We start from the raw sequence: 20832 nt of genomic DNA, 5'->3' as shown, positions 1-20832 counted from the left end.
CTCAAAGGATCCATCCTGACCCCACTAAGGGGTCCTGTGTCATCCCAAAGGACCCATCCTGACCCCCATAAGGGATCCTGGAGCATCCCAAAGGACCCATCCTGACCCTGCTAAGGGATCCTGTGTCATCCCAAAGGATCCATCCTGACCCCCATAAGGGATCCTGGAGCATCCCAAAGAACCCATCCTGACCCCGCTAAGGGATCCTGTGTCATCCCAAAAGATCCATCCTGGCCCCCATAAGGGATCCTGGAGCATCCCAAAGGATCCATCCTGACCCCGCTAAGGGATCCTGTGTCATCCCAAAAGATCCATCCTGGCCCCCATAAGGGATCCTGGAGCATCCCAAAGGATCCATCCTGACCCCCATAAGGGATCCTGGAGCATCCCAAAGGATCCATCCTGACCCCCATAAGGGATCCTGTGTCATCCCAAAGGATCCATCCTGACCCCCATAAGGGATCCCGTGTCATCCCAAAGGATCCATCCTGACTCCTGTAAGGGATCCTGGAGCATCCCAAAGGATCCATCCTGACCCCCATAAGGGATCCTGGAGCATCCCAAAGGACCCATCCTGACCCCACTAAGGGATCCTGTGTCATCCCAAAGGGCCCATCCTGACCCCCATAAGGGATCCTGGAGCATCCCAAAGGATCCATCCTGACCCCCATAAGGGATCCTGTGTCATCCCAAAGGATCCATCCTGACCCTGCTAAGGGATCCTGGAGCATCCCAAAGGACCCATCCTGACCCCCATAGGGATCCTGGAGCATCCCAAAGGACCCATCCTGACTCCTGTAAGGGATCCTGGAGCATCCCAAAGGATCCATCCTGACCCCCATAAGGGATCCTGGAGCATCCCAAAGGACCCATCCTGACCCCACTAAGGGATCCTGGAGCATCCCAAAGGACCCATCCTGACCCCCCATAAGGGATCCTGGAGCATCCCAAAGGACCCATCCTGACTCCTGTAAGGGATCCTGGAGCATCCCAAAGGATCCATCCTGACCCCCATAAGGGATCCTGGAGCATCCCAAAGGACCCATCCTGACCCCCATAAGGGATCCTGGAGCATCCCAAAGGACCCATCCTGACTCCTGTAAGGGATCCTGGAGCATCCCAAAGGACCCATCCTGACTCCTGTAAGGGATCCTGGAGCATCCCAAAGGATCCATCCTGACCCTGCTAAGGGATCCTGGAGCATCCCAAAGGACCCATCCTGACCCCACTAAGGGATCCTGTGTCATCCCAAAAGATCCATCCTGACCCCCATAAGGGATCCTGGAGCATCTCAAAGGATCCATCCTGACCCCCATAAGGGATCCTGGAGCATCCCAAAGGACCCATCCTGACCCCGCTAAGGGATCCTGTGTCATCCCAAAGGACCCATCCTGACTCCTGTAAGGGATCCTGGAGCATCTCAAAGGATCCATCCTGACCCTGCTAAGGGATCCTGGAGCATCCCAAAGGACCCATCCTGACCCCCATAAGGGATCCTGGAGCATCCCAAAGGATCCATCCTGACCCCCATAAGGGATCCTGGAGCATCCCAAAGGATCCATCCTGACCCCCATAAGGGATCCTGGAGCATCCCAAAGGATCCATCCTGACTCCTGTAAGGGATCCTGGAGCATCCCAAAGGATCCATCCTGACCCCACTAAGGGATCCTGGAGCATCCCAAAGGATCCATCCTGACCCCACTAAGGGATCCTGGAGCATCCCAAAGGATCCATCCTGACCCCCATAAGGGATCCTGGAGCATCCCAAAGGATCCATCCTGACCCCGCTAAGGGATCCTGGAGCATTCCAAAAGATCCATCCTGACCCCACTAAGGGATCCTGTGTCATCCCAAAGGACCCATCCTGACCCCGCTAAGGGATCCTGGAGCATTCCAAAAGATCCATCCTGACCCCGCTAAGGGATCCTGGAGCATCCCAAAGGATCCATCCTGACTCCTGTAAGGGATCCTGGAGCATCCCAAAGGATCCATCCCTGCAGCATCTGCAAAAGCTGCATTTCCCACACCTCAGCACACTGCTTGCATAGGAAGGATCATATCAGGCAGCAGCAGGAAAGGGGATTCCAGTGCTCCCCACTTCTCACCCTCCAGGGGGGTAAAACTGATCTGTGGTGGTTTCAGAAACCCAGGATTTGTTCCACGGAGAGCTGATGAGTCAAGCATGGGAGTGGTGGATCTGCTGGAGCAGGATGCTGTGGGCTGAGCAAAAGCACTGCCTGAACTATAAAGGCATCTTCCCCTGGTGTTTGGAGGGCTGGGATTTCCCCGCAAACAGGGCAAAACATCAGAAATTAATATAAATCTTAATAGTTAAAACATGGAGGTGGTTTTATGCCAGCTGAGGAAGCCAGAATGGCCATGGGTCAGGAGAGAGGCAGCAATAACCTGGAGCTCTGAGGACTTTACCTTAAGCTCTCAAAGCCCTCCAATGGGCCATAAATGGAGGAAAATATACAATGGAGTGATGGGAACATCTTTGAAAATGATGATGCTGGAACAAATATTCTTGTTTGGCTCCTGAACACAGTGTGGTGCCACTGCAAAGAGCCAAACGCTGGCTGGAGGTGGCCCAAAGCCTGAGCCCAGCTGCAGAGACAGGTGTTCTGTGTGCAGTTTGCCTGTGATTCCCTGTACAAAAATCACAACTGAGGAATTCACGGGAGTGATTACTGGACAAGGAGACAGCAGTGACGTGATTTACCACCTCTGTCACTCTGCGTTGCCCAAAGAGCATCTGTGCTGAGGAGGCTCGCTGCCATCGAGTGCAAATAAATGAGGAATTCCACTCCAGATGTGAACCAGCGGTGGAACAGCCACCGCAGAGAGAAGGGGCTGTAAAGAGAGCAGGGGCTGTGCAGAGAGCGGGACTCAGAGCTGGGTTCAGGTCCGGGCTCAAAGCCGGGCTCAGGGTCCGGAGCAGCCCCCCGGGACACCCGGCCCCGCCCGGGGCGCTGAGTCCTCCGCGCCCGCAGGGGGCGCCACCCACCCGCGCCGGCCGCTCCGGCGCCGCTCTGTGCAGCACCGCAGTCTCGGCGGCACAGGATGGCGGAGGAGAGCGGCGTCTGCAGCTTTGTGTTCAAGAAGCGGGTCCGGGCCGCGGGCAGCGGCCGGCGAAAACGGCCCGGCAGCGACCAGGAGCGGGGTGAGGGCTGGGGGACCCGGGCGGCGCGGGGAGCCGGTGCGGTGCAGCGGGGAGGCGAGGGAGGGCCTGGTGGAGCCCACAGCGCTGCCCGCACGGGGGCTTGGCCGCCCTCCCAGCCCGAGGGCGTGAGGGACCCCTGCAGTTGTGTCACAGGGATTTAGGTTGGGTATTTGGAGAAGGTTCTTCCCCTGGAAGGTGGTGGGACACTGCCCAGGCTCCCAGGGAACGGTCGCGGCCCCGAGGCTCCCGGAGCTCGGCAGCGCTGCCAGGGTGGCATTGCTGGGTCTCCGTGGGTGTCCCCAGCCCGCCGGGGCCGCGGCTGCCTCAGGCCCGGGCTGTGCCCTCACGCCCGGCTTTCCCCGCAGAGAGCAGCGGGGAGGAGGGCAGCACCGTGGTGCGCAAGGAGCGGCGGCGGGACACTCCCAACCCCATGATCCAGAAGGTAAGGGAGCCCCGAGAGGGCTCCTGCTCCACCCCGGGCTGCCTGCGGGGGCCTGCCAGGCTCGGCCAGGACAGCGCTGGAGCCTTTGCTTCCCCCCAGACCAGGCGCTGCACGAGGGAGAGGCCGGACTACGCGCCGAGCAGCAGCGAGGATGAGGATCCTGCCAAGGAGATCGGGGTTACCTACAAATCCACCAGGTCGGCGGTAAGGACAGGCAGCAGGGGGGCTGGAGTGTCAGCTCAGTGGGGCTGGGGATCCCACTCCTCACAGACAGAATCTGCCACTCCAAACATAGGATTGGACATTCTTTCTTATCAGTGCACCTCCTTATCCCCTCTTAATAGCCAAGCACCTTGTGCTGGGTTTACTCTGATAGTCCCTCCCTCCATGGGAGGCCATCAAAGGTTGGTATTTCCCTTTTAGAGGTGGGAGTTAAAACTCCAGTATGCCACTGGACTTTCCCAACACTGCAGAGATTTTTCAGGAGAGGGAGCAGTTGGATCAGGTTTGCTCAGCTGTTGGGTTTGTGTTTTCAGCGTTAGACCATCTTTGGCTGGAGCCTGTGGTGAATTCTCCCTAGCAAATGCCAAGGGATAAAGCAGATGTGTCCAGTTCTTGCTCTGTGACAACCCTCCAGGTAGACAGGAGCTCTCTGTCTTGTCCAGGTGTTCCCTCCACTCTTGCTACAAGTTTCCTTGCTTTTCAGAAACCTGTTGGCCCAGAAGACATGGGAGCCACAGCAGTGTATGAACTGGACACGGAGAAGGAGAAGGATGCTCAGGCCATCTTTGAGCGCAGCCAGAAAATCCAGGAGGTGAGTCAGCCCTGTTCCTCAGGAGCTCCTGCTCTGCAGCAGGAGAGCCTGTGCTTTGCTCATCCCCTTCTGCACACCTAGAAGAGTTAGAGTCTCACCTTCCCTAGAAGTTCAGGAGTGTAACCTTTGCAAATAGGGAATTTTGTGCCTTTATTGGCATCTTGGTGTTAAGGAAGGCAAGGTGGGAAGGAAGACTGGTGTCGGGAGTGGTGGCAATTAATTCATGTCATGAAGCTCTCCTGATCCTTAATCATCTCTTCTTGCTCTCCTAGGAGCTGAGAGGAAAGGAGGATGATAAAATTTACCGTGGCATTAACAACTACCAGAAGTATGTGAAGCCCAAGGACACATCGATGGGAAATGCCTCCTCAGGAATGGTGAGGTGGGTTGGGACGAGCCTCGGGGTCTGTGACCACAGAGGAGCTCAGGCACCGTCCCAAAGGCAGCGTGTGGGGCTGGAACTCTGCTCTCACTGCCAGTTTCTGCCTGACCCGTGTGGTGCGTGGTCCTGGCCAGGGCCCTGCTCCAGGGCCACTTGGCAGAGGGCTGAACCTCTTTTCCCCCTTCAGGAAAGGCCCCATCCGTGCTCCGGAGCACCTGCGGGCCACGGTGCGCTGGGACTACCAGCCCGACATCTGCAAGGACTACAAAGAGACCGGCTTCTGCGGCTTCGGGGGTGAGTGCCCCGTGCACCAGGCGTGCCAAGGCATCCAGGCCAGCTGTGACCCCGTGTGTGGGGTGCTGAGCCACAGACCTTTCTGTGCAGAGCTGTTTGGGTAACGTTGGCATTCGCGCCATCCCTTCTGAAAGCCCAGGGCCTCTAATTAGTGGTTATAGGATCCTGGAAGGGACCTCTGGGATGTTCCAGTGACCCACATTCTTACAGGTATTGTGTGCACCATGTGAGGGATGGGTGTTCCTGTTCCTTATCCCACTTCCCATGTGCACAACTGCTGGAACCATCCCTGTGGCACAGAGAGGATGATACTCACAGCCTGTCAGCACTGAGGGATCCTGTACCTGCTCCAGCAGCTTAGTGCTGCCCTGGAGATGGAGCAATCAGATTTCTCCTGCTGGGCAGAGCTCAGGCTGCCCTGGAATTAGGTGTCCTGATAACATTCTGCCCTTGCAGCCTGTCTCTTACTTGCTCTTTGTTTGTGCTGCTCAGACAGCTGCAAGTTCCTGCACGACCGCTCGGACTACAAGCACGGCTGGCAGATCGAACGGGAGCTGGACGAGGGCCGCTACGGCGTCAACGGTACGGGGGAACTGCTCAAAACTGCAGCTCCTGCTGCAGGATCAGCTGGGGACAGCAGCACTGACACTGCTGAGCAGAGCTGCTGCCTTCAGACAGCCCCTGGCTCTCTGTGTGGAGCTGGGAGATGGGACTGTCTGTCCCCCTGATGCCCAGGAGGTGGGATGTCATTTGTCACTCAGGGCTCATGAGCGCTGCTGTGCAAATGGTGGCTGTTCTCTGCTCAGTTGGAGCCAGAACTTGGTGGCAGCTGGTTTGGAAGATAGTCTAAAAAAACAGGAGGGGGCTGGAGGATGTTTCTCTTTATAGCAGTGAGTGGGTGAAGTAGAAAAGAATTTTCTCCTGAGATGAGCAACAGGCCTGCTGGCTCATTAGCCCTAATTATAGCAGAGTCCCACACGTGTTACTGACATCAGCAACACCCAGATGCCAGAGCTCCGTTGTTTCCAGCAGAGATGGAAGCCCACCTGCTGTGCTCTCCCCTTATTTATTATTTTGTGCCCCACACATTGGCTGGGCTGGCTTCTTCTCTCACTCCACTCTGGTTCACTTTCTCTTCTGCAGATGACGAGAACTACGAGGTGAGCAGCGATGAGGAGGACATGCCCTTCAAATGCTTCATCTGCAGAGGTTCCTTCAAGAACCCCGTGGTCACCAAGTAAGTGGTGGTTTGGCACCAGCAGCCATGTGTGCTGTCAAAGCAGCTCAGGAATCATTCATTCACTACTGAGGCAAAGACAAACCCAGCCCACAGGCTGTGGGTGGAACCTGCTTGTTGTCTGCCCTGGCTTTCGGGTGGGTGGGGGAATCCTGAGAGCCAGGGAGTCTCACAGCTGCATCTGGAGCATCCCCTTGGAAGGGATCCCAAGCACTTACTCAAGCACTTTTTAGATTTGCACAAATGCTGCCTCATTGCCTCAACTTTCCCCCTTAACCTTGAGATTTTGTTTTCACACCATCATTCCTCCTGACACTGAATGGCAGCTGCACTGCCTGAGCAGTGAAATGTGAGCATGGGGAAGCCAGGAGCTTGGTGAGGATGAGGAGGAGGCTGAAGACAGCCCTTTCTCACTCTGAACACTGTCCTGTGTCTGGAAGAGCTCATGGGTGGCTCTGTGCTGTCACTACACATCAATGAAGCAATGCTGAAACACCTTCCATGGGGACAGGGATGCCTGCAGCTCACTTTTGCCTCCCTTGGGGAACATGGAGAGAACTGTCAGGCAGGGGAAGGGGCTGCCCAGGGAGCTGGTAGAGCCCCCATCCCCGGGGAACAAGGAACAACTGGACATGGCACTCAGTGCTCTGGTTTGGGTGACAGGTTGCTGTTTGGGGAAAGGCTGGACTCAATGCTCTCAGCCTTGATGCTCCTGTGACCAGCAGTGAGCAGTTTCTGACTCCAGGACACAGTGGCTGTGTCTGGGGACTTGCAGTGACCTCTCAGTGTCCGTACAGGTGTCGGCACTACTTCTGTGAGAGCTGTGCTCTGCAGCACTACCGCAAATCCCAGCGCTGCTACGTCTGCGACAAGCAAACCAACGGGGTCTTCAACCCTGCCAAAGGTACTGGGGGGCTTTGGGGGAGCACCTGGGCACCAAAGGCAGCAGCTCCTTCCTGGTGCTGGGCCTGGCCCTGAGCTGCATTCACAGTTAAGGTCAGGAAATATTGAATCATGGATGCAACCTGAGCATCTGTGCTCACCCAGGTGGGGAAGCTGGGGAGCAGCTGGAGAGCAGAGGCAGCAGCTTGTGTGGTCAGTAAAGCACTGAGGGAATGACTGCAACAGCTCCTGCCTGGACTCAGCCAACAGAGGGGCTCCAAGCTGAGCCTCTGCGGGAGGGATTTTTGGGAGCTGCCCTGGTCCTGGGTGTTCACAGCACCTGGACCCCTGGCTCTGGGGCAGCCCCTGCACCTGGAGCCTCACTGTGCCTGTTCTGTTTTTCAGAGCTCATGGCAAAACTGGAAAAACACAAAGGGGAGGAAGAAGAGGAGCAACAGTCAGACCAAGAAGGGGATCCACAGTAGCAGAATACATTTTGTACATAACTTAATAAAGCCCTGTTTGTAAGACTTCCTAACAAGCCCAGGAAATCAATATCTTCTTACTAACAGTAAGATTAAATCAGGAGCCAAACCTGATCAGAGGGAGGAAGCAGAACTGGGCCTGGCCTTAACAAATATTCCTGTAACTGGGAGAATTTTACTGAAACTTTCAGAAAGGAGCAAGTGCAGGTGTGTGCAGCTTGTTGCTTTAGTTGAAATATGTTTCTGAAGCATGAGGCAGTTGCCATAAACTGGTGAGCTGTATCAAACTAAGGTAAAGCAAGCATGCACAGTCAGCCTGTCACCCTCTGTGATTCATTCCATCATCCTGCACAAACAGCAGACTTAAAAAACAACTTCAGAAATATTTTATTTGTTTTGGAAAAAAAAAAACTAGAGTAACAAACTTTATCTGGGTTCAAGTACAATTTATAAACACAAGAAGGACCTGTTGCCAGCACCACTACTCCCATCAACTGCACCTATACAAGGATTCTCAGTGCTTCAGTAAAGAGCAGATGACCTTCAGCACCATGGTCCTTGGAAAAAAAGTCAAACTAAAAGCCTTAAATACACCTCCAAACAAACCAAACACCACGGAATGGGGGAGAGCTGCCACAGCAGCAGGGCAGAGTCACACAGCCATGAATCACAGGGAGCCACGTGAGCAGCTTTTACCTGTCAGTGAGGGAAGGCAGAACAGCAATGGTAATGGAGAGGTTAAAGTTCAATTCTGTACAGGAGTTGTGAGCAAGAGGATCAGCATGAAAATCAATTCACTTCTCCTCTGTGCCAGGGTAAGTCACTGAGAACAGGCAGGCAAGAGTGTTTCGTGCTGTGAAACCAGCCCAGCTAACATGAAGTTCAACTGAAGGGGATAAAAAAGCTGGTACATTGCCCAGGCATCCACACTGCTCTGGTGACCCAGGAAGCTGGAAGGGGAGGCTGGAAGGCCCTGTCTGACCCAGAGTTCAGAGTGCTCAGCATCAAAAGCCCTCTCCAGACTGGAAGGATCCAGTGCTGCAGAGGAATGCCCAGTGCAGCAGGAGTGCCTGGAATGGCATCAGCTTGTCTTTGATCTCCCATTTTCCATCACAAAGCAGTAACTAAGAATATAATCCCTTTTTTGCCCCCTTAAAACTTGCCCTGTGACAACACTGTTACAGGAACTTGACTAGTTCTAAGAGAATGCCCAAAACTAAAAGCTGCCCACCTCCCCTCAACTCTAAGGCACCCTTAAAAGAGAAAGAACCAAAGAGGGCAGGGACATGCAGCCTCAACTGTGAGGAAGCCAGTGATTGTTAGAAACACATAAATAGAGACCATAACTACACAGACTCACTCAACACCCTCAAGTGCTCTACCAGAGCTCAGCTGGAAGAATGGGGGCCCTGGGCACTGCACCTTCTGGAGTACTCCACAGCTCCTTGGGTTGATCCTTTTCCAGCTCAGGTCTGTCCATTTGTATCCAGGCTACTTCTTAAGTAAACAGGCAGCTGAAGTTCCTTCCCAAGGACCTGTAAACTCCTCTGTGTGTAATATTCATCAGCTTTTATGAACAGGACCAATAAATTACAATGTCCAGAAAGCTCCTCCTCAGTGTAGTCCCTGTTTTTCTAGAATTCCCAGTCATCCACATCCAGCTGCTCCAGATTTGATACCAACCCAAAAATGCCACTGGGATCCTGGGGCAGTGTCCCTTCCAAATTGGTGATGGGGGTGACAGGGCGCAGGAGTTCAGGGAGTGCTTCGGAAGCGCGGCGCTTGATCTGCACAGGAAGGACAGAATGAGACACAGGAATGCTCAGCTGCTGCTGCACACCCAGCTCTGCAGGCAGAAACAACAGGAAATGCACAGGGCACCCTTTGGACTCCTTAAGGAGCAGGTTGGAACTGCCTCGCCCCAGAACTCAGCAGCCTGCAGGGGAAGAGCTGTTGTGGCTCCCAAAAGAGGCAGATTTAGAACTTCTGTTAGATAAGAGATGCCTCAAGAACAGCCTAAGCACCTCCCCAGATGTGACAATCCCCACCCTGCACTACAAATAGTCAGAAAACTGACTTAATCTTCCTGATCATAGGAAATTCAGCAACTCAACATCCCCACCCTCACAGCAAGACAAAGCCAAGCATTTCCCTGTAGCTAAATTAGTTCCTTACCTGCTTAAAAAAGGGGTGACTGAGCAGAGTGCCTGCGCTTGGCCTGTGGAAGGGAGGAAGAACGAGGGAAGAAGACAAGAATGTGAGTCAGTGCTTGAAATTGGGTAGTGGGAATAAGAAAAGAGCAGGGTCCTTCCTGCCTCTCCTATTTCTCAGCTGTCAGGTATCTCCCTGTTTTCGGCAGTAGTAAGCATTTACAATCATGTAATATTTTATGTAAGGAGTTCAACCTCCTTCTTTTAACCTTTAAATTACATACTTGCACCCCCTACATGTGGCCAAGGACCACCTGAGCAGTGGGGCACCCCTGAAAAGTCTGTCATGGCTACAGATTGCCCTCACTACAAAGAAAAATGCAGCTTTGATCACTTCCCATCAATACTCTCTGCTGGCTGAAGAGCAGCCATTTGCAGTGATGGGAACTGGGTAAACACTGTCCCACAGGGGCCAGAAACAGAAGTTGTTTATTTTCCTGATGTGCAGCACCACTCATCCTCCAAGGAAGGCTGCAGAGGAATTCCTCAGGCTCTCACACAGAAGTGCTCAAAGTGTTACCACTGCTCATTCTACACACTTGGACTGCTCTCCCCAACAGACGGGGCACATCCTCACTCCACTCCACTTTAGGAAAGAAAACTATAAACAATATCTGCTAACTCCCAGAGTTTACCCAGCCCTAGAACAGCACAGGTGGGGAGAGCAGCTCTCACAGGGCTGTACCTGAAATCAGGGTTCCTCTGGAGGCACTGCTCCACGAAGTTGTGGAAGTAGGTGGAGAAGGTGCGGAGGTAGGGGTGCAGGGCCGGCTCGCCGTTGGCCGCTGCGCGCGTTGCTCACGGCCGTGCTCTCCCCCACGCCGTAGTTGGCGCTGGAGCGCGACGTCTTCATGGTCAGCTCGTCTGCAGGAATGGTGGTAGTGTCCAGCAGGCAGGGAACGGTTCCGTTCAGCTTCTCCAACAGCATCTGCAACAGCAGGTGGGGCACAAGCAACAGCACGGTTAAGGTTTCCCGTTCATGCAGGCTGCACACCCTTCTGTGCTCACGCCCCAGAGCAGGAAAGCAGCTCCAGGTGCCAGGATGAAGGATGAGAAATGAGCTTGCAAACCTTACCTGAGTGGAAGGCATGTCTTTAAATGGAACATGTCCATTTGCCAGCTCACAGGCTGTTATCCCCACACTGTAAATGTCAGATTTTGCATCGTAACCCTGCAGATTCTACACGAAAAGGAAAAGAAAAATTAGCTTCAGGGACTTGGATGTGATTGAATGGGCAATACCCATGGTTTCAACTGCAAGTCAACAAACCCAATGTTTAAAACAGGAACAGCACAAGCCACAGATACACTGGCTTATAGTGGTGAGGGTTTTTTGGTTTAAGAGTAACATTTATGTAACTGGAATCAGCCAGCCTGTAGGGATGGCATCTGCCCTGGGTAACTTGCATCTGATGTAACACTTTGTTAATGAGACAACCTGTACAGGTGCCTACAATTTAACTGTTGAGTCAACTAGATCAAATTCTACCCACTTGCCCTTTCACCCCAAATCTGTTTCCTTTAGCCTCTCCCTGTTCTTCTTCCTTGCACTCATGTACCCTTCCCCTTGCTAGGGCTAGAGCTCATCACAAGAAAGCAACTCTGCAAGTTCTCTCATGTCTCCCATTCCACACCCCTCCAACATGCCCTAAGAGCTCACAAAATTCTACAGATAGAACACATCATTAAACACACCTGCTGCAAAACCTCAGGACTGAGCCAAGGCAGCACTTTGATGCTGTATTTGGGGAAGTCGTGAACAACTTTGAGTCGCTGCCCATGGTTGATCATGCTCAGGTTACTCCTCAGCCCAGAGAGGTACACCTTCCCATCCACAGAGATCAGGATGTGGCTGGCTTTAACACTCCTGGGGAAAAAAGAACAAAACACTCAGCTTCCCTGGCCTTTACTGAACAGCTCAATGCACAGGGCAGTACCTGATCAGCTTCCTACCAGGAGGCTGAGACTCCTAACAACCATCTTTGGATGCTGGGCAAAATCAATTAACAGGATTCTATTCATCACCTTTGCAAGTTCACAAAGAATGTTTCTGTGGTGAGGAGAAATGCAGGACTAAATGTTATGGAATGTGGGATAAATTTGCTCCACACCAAGACTTTCATGCAGCTTAGTAGTATCAGTGATGTCATTTCCATGAGTATCAAACTGATTGGCTCTAACAGCAAAGTAATACAAAACTTAATGCTGTTCTGTGTCTCCTGATTCATCCTCTGCTCTACTCTGAGCATTATTCCCAAGAACTTCCACCAGAAGGAAAATGACCAACGTGTTTTTCAATACCTATGCACATAGCCCATATGATGGATGTAGTCAAGTGCTTTCAAGACACCTTGGAGAATGTAAGCAATGGCCAGTTCAGTCATCCCATCAGTAAAATGGGTACAGATTAAATCTTTTGCAGAACCTAGAAAGAAACAAAACACCACCTGTCAGAACAAAAGCCCCAAGGACACTTCAGTTCTTCAATTTCATTTCACACAACATGAGGGTCAGAAAAAGATACCCCCTCTCCACTCACCATAGGCCATGAAAGAAGTCACTACCCACAGCTCATTGTCAGCTATGAAAGTTGCTTTGTATGGCACGATGTTAGGGTGGTTGAAGAGTTTGGAAACATGAAGTTCTCCCTAAAATAAAAGTTATTTAGATTCAATTTAGTAAATGCAGAAACATGACTGCATATTGACAGGCAGTGCTCTCACTGTCTTCTTCTAAGCTTGCATGATGAGTGGGATTACCTGCAAGAATGTGACCATTTCATTTGTGCAGGCCTCCAAGTTCACTCTTCTGACTGTGACATACTCTCCTGTGGGTTTATACCTGGCCAGGTTCACAACCATCAAGTCTTCAAAGCCTCTGCCTGAAAGAGAAAGCAAGAAAGCTTCAGTAATGCTTTTGGAATCACTGAGAGAACTCCTCCAGCCCCTGACACTTCTGGGCAATCTTTACCCTCACTACTTTTCACCTTGTAAAAAAGAGTAATCGTTCCATCAAAAAGAGTAATTTTTCCATACCACCTTCCTTGGCATGGATCCCACTGAGAGGAATCCTCCTAACCAGCAGAATTATCCTGTCCTTCCAATTCAGGACTGAGGCAAGAACAGTGACTAGGAGCACCAAGCACAGGTTACAGGTTGCCTCTGCTGACTGTACTGCACCCCCAGCATCACTGACCCATTACATGTCCCTCTCAGGTGAAAACCTTTAGGACTGGCATCTCACTTGAAAACCAAAGACGCAGACATCCAATATCAAAAATAAGCAATCAATCAAGAAAAGGACAAACCTGCAGAAATTATTTTATTTACAAAGCAGACTCTGATCCCCTAGTCCTCAAGAATTACCTATGATAGTGAGCAACTCATAGCAGCTGCTGTCTGGCAGGAAGCTGCTCATGGTGTCCCTTTTAGGGGAAGCAGCTATCGACTCGGAGCTCGCCTCATTTGTCTGAGGAAAGAAAATGAAGTCAGGTCAAAGGAAATACAGATCACCTGCTGGAAAAATCATCTGCCCCACATTATCACACACTTCAAAATAACAGGAATACAGAAGAGGATTTAGTTGCTGTCAAAATAATCTTAAATTTATCAACTGAAACTCAGGAGATGCCTCATTTCAGAAGATCCAGACATCTGTGTTACAAAACACGTAACAAGTAGATTTTTAATCACTGTAAGTGAGAATTTATTCAGGGATATTTTGATAAAGCCAATTTTTATTACCCAGGACAGCCTAAACTCTGCTTTACAGTCACTGCCTTTCTCTCATAATTACAAACTTGTGTGCCACCACCCTGTGGCCTGAGCCAGAGCCAAGGGAAGCTGTTCTTAGCCCTTCTCTGCACTGTAACACTTGGTGTTCCTGGTGGATGCTGCAGGTTTCAGCTGCTCACCTGGGATAAGCCCAGCACAGCTGAAGCTGCTTAGCTGCATGGTACAAGTGATGAAGAAAATCAGACACACGTGAAAAAACAAGCTCCAAATGAAAGCAAAAACTGCAAAGCATAAGTGCTTCTAAATAAAAAAAAAAAAAAAAGGGATAAAAAGCACCCCCAGATCACACAGGGAAGCAGCATTCCCTCACTCCATCTGACATAAAGCTTTCTGCCTCATTTACACACACTGAAATCTTCTCCTGCAGGATTTTGCAGATGACAAACTTCAGTGTTCTTGCAAGTTCTTTTATACCTTCAAATGTCCAAAGTCACAAGGAGAGTGATCTAAAGGGGATTAAAATTTATGTGGTATCTAAAATTGTCTTTAGTTATCTCCAATTTCCAGCACATTAACTCCTCCTGGCATTTGGAACACCAGCTCAATTTTTCCACCTCATTCTTCATCAACTGCAAATGCCCTTTATCAGACCTTTCTCATGGTACATGAAGCAGAAAAAGTTTGTGCCTTTTCCTACCATGACAGCAGACTCTGTTCTTTACTTCCATCACTGGAAACAACACAGTGACAGCTGAAAAACAGGGAACTTGCTGTTCTACCCTCAGCCCAGGGTAAATGCAGTGCAAAGAGCACAGCCAGGAGTTTGCTGAGAATTACCTCTGGGTGCTAAGTGTACTTTGGCAGTAAATTAAAACCACACTTCCTATGTTCTACCTTTTCAACTGGCTTCGAAGAGCATGCTGCCTACCTTTAAAATAGGTGCATTTTCCATTAAAGAAAAAGGCAAAAATTCAGATTTGTGGTGTTTTGGTACCTGCCTACCTTTAAAATAGATGCATTTAAAATAGGTGCATTTTCCATTAAGAAAAAAGGCAAAAATGAAGATTTGTGGTGCTTTGGTATAATTTCAGCACAAACAACTCAGTCCCATCTCAGCACAGCTAAAGCCCTGGGAGCAGCATTCCCAAACCCTTTCCTTTAATGAACACCACAGTGCTGTTTCTTGGCTCAGAACTGGCAGCAACTTCCCACTCGGGATTTCTAACTCCTGCTGAAGAGGCCTGTCCATTCTGATCTCAGCTTTACCATTCATGACTTCTTTCAGCAATTTCACACAGTCCTGGCAACAGCAAGACTGCCAGGAGAGACACACAGGCAGATAGAAACCTCTGAAGCACAAAGGCACCACCAAGGGGATGGAAGCAGGGAGCTGGAAGCACTCATGGAGCAGTGACAGCTGGTGAGACACTGAGCAACATGTAAGTGGTTTGCTTTATTAAAAGTCCACTCCAGGGAGAGCAAAAGCCAACAAAACAGATGCAAAAAATTAAATAAATTTAATATTAATGGTGTAGGCTGTGCAGTAATGAAAAAAATGCTGTGAATTCCCTATCGAAAAGTCTTCCAGTTTGAGGTCTTCACTCACCTCTCATCGTGTTAGCAGTGACCAATAACAGAGTTAATGCAAAAGGAGCTCAACCAGAGATTTATCAACATCATACAACAGTTTAAAAAAAAGAAAGTTCAACTGAAATGTCATTTATGAGGTACTGCAAAAAAGCTCCTCAGTGGTTTCACACAGGACAATTTTTGGTGTATGGTCAAAAGCAGCTGCAAAATGAAGTCCCATATGACCAGTTCTATGGCATGACATTCATTTAGAGCTGGCTTTTGGCTTGGGAGTCCAGTTTAATTTGAGGTAGATTTAAAAAAAAATTAATCTTTGAAAGGCAACTAAAAATGCCATAACACAATCACTTATGTGATGCTTGCAAGGATCTGCATTTGCCAAATGACATTCATCTGAGTTAGGAAGAGGGAATATCAGTGTTGTTCTGCTGTCTTCCCCTCCATCTCCTCACTCCCTCCCTCACTTCAGCATAAGCAACAAAATTTTCCTCCCACCCCCCTCCCCAAATTATGTGCCTTTCTCTACAGCTCTGGTGAAAAAAAAAGGCTTTTATTAAATGTAAAAAGATCAAAATGAGAATCAGCAGGTGTGTAAATCCCAAGAAAACCCTTGGAAATAACCAAACCAAAACAGATGCTAATCTCAATTTCCTTCCATCCAAGCATGTCTAACACTCAATAATTTCAAAAAAGGTGTGAATTTACTCAATTTTATATAAAACATTCCATATACATTTGCTATTCCTGCCCTAAGGGGATAAATCCTGTCCCAAAGGGCCCAATCCTGCCCTAAAGGGCCCAATCCTGCTCTGCCTTGGGACAAATCCTGCTCCCCTTTGGGACCAATCCTGCCCTATTTGGGACCAATTCCTGCTCTCCTTTTGGGACAAATCCTGCCCTAAAGGGCCCAATCCTGCTCTCCTTTTTTTGGGACCAATCCTGCTCTCCCTTGGGCCCAATCCTGCTCTCAATTTTATATAAAACATTCCATATACACTTGCTATTCCTGCCCTAAAGGGATAAATCCTGTCCCAAAGGGCCCAATCCTGCTCCCATTTGGGACCAATCCTGTCCCAAAGGGCCCAATCCTGCTCTGCCTTGGGACCAATCCTGCTCCCCTTTGGGCCCAATCCTGCCCTATTTGGGACCAATTCCTGCTCTCCTTTTGGGACAAATCCTGCCCTAAAGGGTCCAATCCTGCTCTCTTTTTTTCTTTTTTTTCTTTTTTGGGCCCAATCCTGCTCTCCCTTTGGGCCCAATCCTGCTCTCCTTTTTTTTTTGGGACAAATCCTGCCCTAAAGGGTCCAATCCTGCTCTCTTTTTTGGGGGCCAATCCTGCTCTCCCTTTGGGCCCGATCCTGCTCTCCCCTTTTTTTGGGACAAATCCTGCCCTAAAGGGTCCAATCCTGCTCTCTTTTTTTTGGGACCAATCCTGCTCTCCCTTGGGCCCAATCCTGCTCTCCTTTTGGGACCAATCCTGCTGTCAATTTTACATAAAACATTCCATATAAATTTCCTACTTTGAGCTTGCTTTGTGCCAGTAAACTAAACTGGCAGAAAAATCAATTATAAGCAACTTGAACTGACACAGTTATGATCAAATCACACTTAATTCATGTTTGTAATTATCTTAAACTACAAGCAACACCTGCACACCTGTGGTGTGGGGAGGTGGGGCATCATTTGCATTAAGATACTCTGTTGTTAATTGTGATATTTGATGTGTTAAATGCTCATTATGAACCAAACAGTGAGCAGTCAGGGCCTGCAGAACAAACACTTCTCAAAAGTTCCATAAAACTAAACTCCTTCCTTTCTTCTCTGAAGGATCAGAACTAAATCACCTCAAAAAGAGACCCTTGAGGGGCTGGGGGGAGGAGAATGACAAACAAATAGAAATCCAAGAGATTAAGTTTAAATTTTTGAGTTATCACATATAGTTTGCAAACCACACACCAAAATCTCCACTCCAGGGTGAAACCTGTTTCCACACTTGTAGAGCTAAATACAGAGATGAGATATATAACTAAGATAAAAAGAAAAAATCAAACTTCCACAAGGAATAATCTCCATGCAATGAACCACAGCACCACAGCCTGCACAAGTCACTTACTTTTCTCCGAGAGTCACCCAGAGGCTGCTCTGGAGTAAAGAAATTCATTGTTCACTATGTTGTGTTCAACAGACACTCATTCAAATATAGCTGGAAAACTAAGTCAATGACCCTGGATGACCCTTTTGGGTATCAAATACACATGATTTTTTTTTGGTTTATAGGAAGACATTTAATTTGCACACACAATTGCAGCACATCAGGATCAAAGAGATTCACAGAGTGCTACTGTTTGTATTTTTGACAGAAATGTGACTTTTTTTTTTTATTATAACTCTAAGTATTAACCTCCTGTCATGTCCCTTATTGCAGGGGGGTAGGACCTGGTGATCTTTAAAGGTTCCTTCCAACCTGAATTCTATGATTATAAACACATTCAAAGATGACTCTTACATACAGAAGAAATTATTAATACTATTTAAAGTAATAAAAATTCCTCTACTCCACCTGGAAGCTCAAAATCTAGACATATTTCCTATGCTCTGTTTGTTTTCTGTGTCACTGATCAGGAATTCTGCATCCTAGTGGGCAACTTTGTTATGCTGAAGCAGAGCACAAACCTGTCAGCTCCTGCATCAGCAGCTTCAAAATCCATTTTTACTCAAAAAATTATAATTAACCTTCCCAAACCCCAAAACATCTTTTGCATACAAAAAAAAAAAAAAAAAAAGTGGCTATGCTAAGCAATACAGAACTATCTTAGAACTGTTATCAATATGGAAATGATTTCCAAATAACTTGCTACATCTTGGACACTTCCATGTTAAATTTCTGGGCTTAGACAGCTTGAATTTACATTGAGATTTAATCATCTCTTTTAGTGATAAAAGTTACTATGAAATTACCAAGCTTTACAGCTAAAATAAAACATTTCTAGCAATGTCATTTAACAAGAGGAAAACTTACCTCCAAACAGCTCGAAGTCTCTTAATCCCTCAACAATGAACTTCTCAGACACCCAACGCTGAAAGAAATAAAAATTCTCCACATAATCAGTTATTCCATCTAGAGAAAAGTTTCTTTTCCCCTTCCCCACAAGAAAAAAAGCCCCAAATTCAATGATTCTGTTGTGGTTTGAAATTTATTGCTGTATCAGCAGTGACATCCTTATTTTGGACAAGATATTCCCTTTCTGGGCCAATGACATGCACCCAGCAACCACACAGGTGCTGCTGTTATTCCCAATCAACATGCACTTGCAATAAAGTTAATATCATTTAATTTATTCAAATAAGATTTTATACATGCATATACAGGAAAAATAATCAGTATGCAACAACCCCCTCATACAACCAAATAAAAGTTGTTTTTTTAGGTGTAAAAGGTTTCAAAAATGCTTTCACTATTTACAAAGAGGTGGTATCTCTGAGAATTCAAATATTTTGGTTATATCATCAATCACAAACACTGCCATGGCAGAATTTGCCACTTAGCAAAATAGTTAAATACACAGCTGATGCTGTTCAGTGCATGAGAAGCCAGTCCTAGAAAGCACCAACGAGTCTTTAGGTGATGAAGACTCAAAACTTGTATCTAAGAATACCATTTGAATGCATCAGAAGTGATTCTGCTGCTAGACATTTCCTCATTTTCTGCTGAAAAGCGGAATCAAACAAAGCTGTTCAGCTTTGCGAGCAAAGTGAACGAAAAAAACTCCATAAACTGTGACACAGGTGAGGAGGCTACTTCTTAAAGAACGACTGAAAATAAGCAGCTTTATGGCCCTTTCTCTTCACTGCAAAGCCCATTAGAGCCCCTCTGGTGTATGTGCCAGCAATAAAGGCTTTAGTGCAGGGTTTTTAAGCCATGTCCTATCATCAACCCTAACAATCAGTTTTCCTGTGCCCTCATGGTGCTCTCCAGGCCCGGCCGCTCCGCACAAGCGCCAGACCCGTTCTACCGAGACACGAGGGAAGCTGGAAGGTCTTCAACACTCACCCTAATGCGCTCGGGTTTACTTACAAGGAAAGACATGGATCCGCCGCTGTGGGACGCGCGCAGCAGAAAGGGCGGCACACCTGCGGGCACAGCGGCAGCGTCACCCCGGCGAGCACCGAGCCGCCCGAGGGCCTCACACACCGCGGCCCGGCAGCCCCGGAGGGCACCGGGAGAGCGGTAAGCGCCCCTCAAAAAGCACCGACACCCCCGAACTCCGCCCGGGCCCGACAGCCCCAGGACAGCGGTAACTCCGGCAAGAGCTGCCCGGAGCCCTCCAGAGCGACACCCCCGGGCCCCTCACCCGTGCGGGGCCCTCCCGCACAGCCCCGCTCCGTCTCGGGGCCCCTCACCCGTACGGAGCCCTCTCGCACGGCCCCGCTCCGCTCCAGGACCCTCCCGCACGGCCCCGTTCCACCCCTGGGCCCCTCACCCGCGCAGGACCCTCCCGCACAGCCCCGCTGCGCCCCGGATCCCTCCCGCACGGCCCCGCTCCGCTCCAGGACCCTCCCGCACGGTCCCGTTTCCCCCCGGGCCCCTCACGGACCCCTCAGGCTGCGGCCGCCGCTCACCGGCGAGAGACGCTGCGCGTGACGTCACCGCGCCGACAGGTGACGCGCGGGCGCGCTCGCGTGACGTCACGGGCGGAGCTCCCGCGAGCGGCGGGGAAGGAGCCGGCGCCATGTTGGGGCCCTCAGAGGGTTCTGAACCTTGGCCGCATCCAGGCGCGCAGCACGGCGGGCAGGAGAGAGACCCACTGGGAAAGAGATGGGGGTGATGGCTGACAGGCAGCTGAACGTGAGCCCAGGTGGGCCGCAAGGCCAATGGCACCTGGCTTGTCAAAACGTGTGGTCTGCAGGGATTGACCCCCTGTGCTGGATCCCCTCACTTTAAAAAGATACCGATGGGCTGGAGAGTGTCCAGGGCTGGGAACAGAGCTGTGAAGGGTTTGGAGCCCCAGGAGCAGCTGAGGGAGCTGGGCAGGGGCTCAGCCTGGAGCAAAGGAGGCTCAGGGGGGACCTTGTGGGGACAGCCTGGGGAGTCAGGCTGTGCTCCCAGGAACAGGGACAGGAGCAGAGGGAACGGCCTCAGGCTGGGCTAGGGCAGGCTCAGGATGGACAGCAGCAGGAATTTCTCCACAGAATAGGTTCTTAAACATTGGAACAAGCTGCCCAGGAGCTGGTGGAGTCCCCATGCCCGGAGGTGTCCAAGGAACAAGTGGACGTGGCACTCAGTGCTGTGGGGCTGGGTGACAACGCGGGGATCCATCACAGGTTGGATCATCTGGGAGATCTCCAAACTAATCAGTCCTGTGACTCCGTGGCTCCCTCGGAGAGTGGCCAAGGCTGTGCCCCACCAGGGACCCTGCTGTGCCCAGTTTTGATGCAAATCCCGGGGCAAATCCTCCATGTGAGCCCAGCCTGCCCAGGGGGACACAGCTCCTGCAGCCCTCCTGAGCAGGAACCAGCTCCTCCTGCTGCTAACAACCCACACCAAAACTCACCAGCACAAAGGAGCCTTTCAGAGTCTACTGAATGAAAGGAACACTGA

At 50.1% G+C, this 20832-nt stretch overlaps 2 protein-coding genes across 2 annotated transcripts; one reads left to right on the top strand and one right to left on the bottom strand.

The window, feature by feature from the left end:
• Positions 1 to 3050: 3050 nt before the first annotated feature.
• On the top strand, positions 3051 to 7755 carry LOC134431058 (E3 ubiquitin-protein ligase RNF113A-like). The gene is made up of 10 exons (XM_063179040.1): positions 3051 to 3163; positions 3529 to 3605; positions 3705 to 3809; positions 4312 to 4419; positions 4692 to 4801; positions 4989 to 5095; positions 5588 to 5677; positions 6239 to 6332; positions 7130 to 7236; positions 7620 to 7755. Exons 1-10 carry the CDS (start codon positions 3064 to 3066, stop codon positions 7697 to 7699), a joined length of 978 nt encoding a protein of 325 aa, XP_063035110.1. The 5' UTR covers positions 3051 to 3063; the 3' UTR covers positions 7700 to 7755.
• Positions 7756 to 8062: 307 nt separating this feature from the next.
• Positions 8063 to 19887, bottom strand: STRADA (STE20 related adaptor alpha). Its single transcript, XM_063179028.1, is given in 14 exon segments — positions 8063 to 9486; positions 9875 to 9917; positions 10595 to 10695; positions 10697 to 10837; positions 10985 to 11089; positions 11605 to 11776; positions 12211 to 12334; positions 12449 to 12557; positions 12669 to 12790; positions 13275 to 13377; positions 17347 to 17375; positions 18253 to 18310; positions 19285 to 19364; positions 19829 to 19887. Coding segments are annotated over 13 exon segments (1296 nt in total). The 5' UTR covers positions 19321 to 19364; positions 19829 to 19887; the 3' UTR covers positions 8063 to 9333.
• Between the last annotated feature and the right edge of the window lie 945 nt (positions 19888 to 20832).

This window comes from Melospiza melodia, chromosome 30 (assembly GCF_035770615.1).
Source record: "Melospiza melodia melodia isolate bMelMel2 chromosome 30, bMelMel2.pri, whole genome shotgun sequence".
NCBI lineage: Eukaryota > Metazoa > Chordata > Aves > Passeriformes > Passerellidae > Melospiza > Melospiza melodia.
Note: the sequence above shows the minus strand (reverse complement) of the source record. Positions and strands in the feature narration are given on the sequence as shown.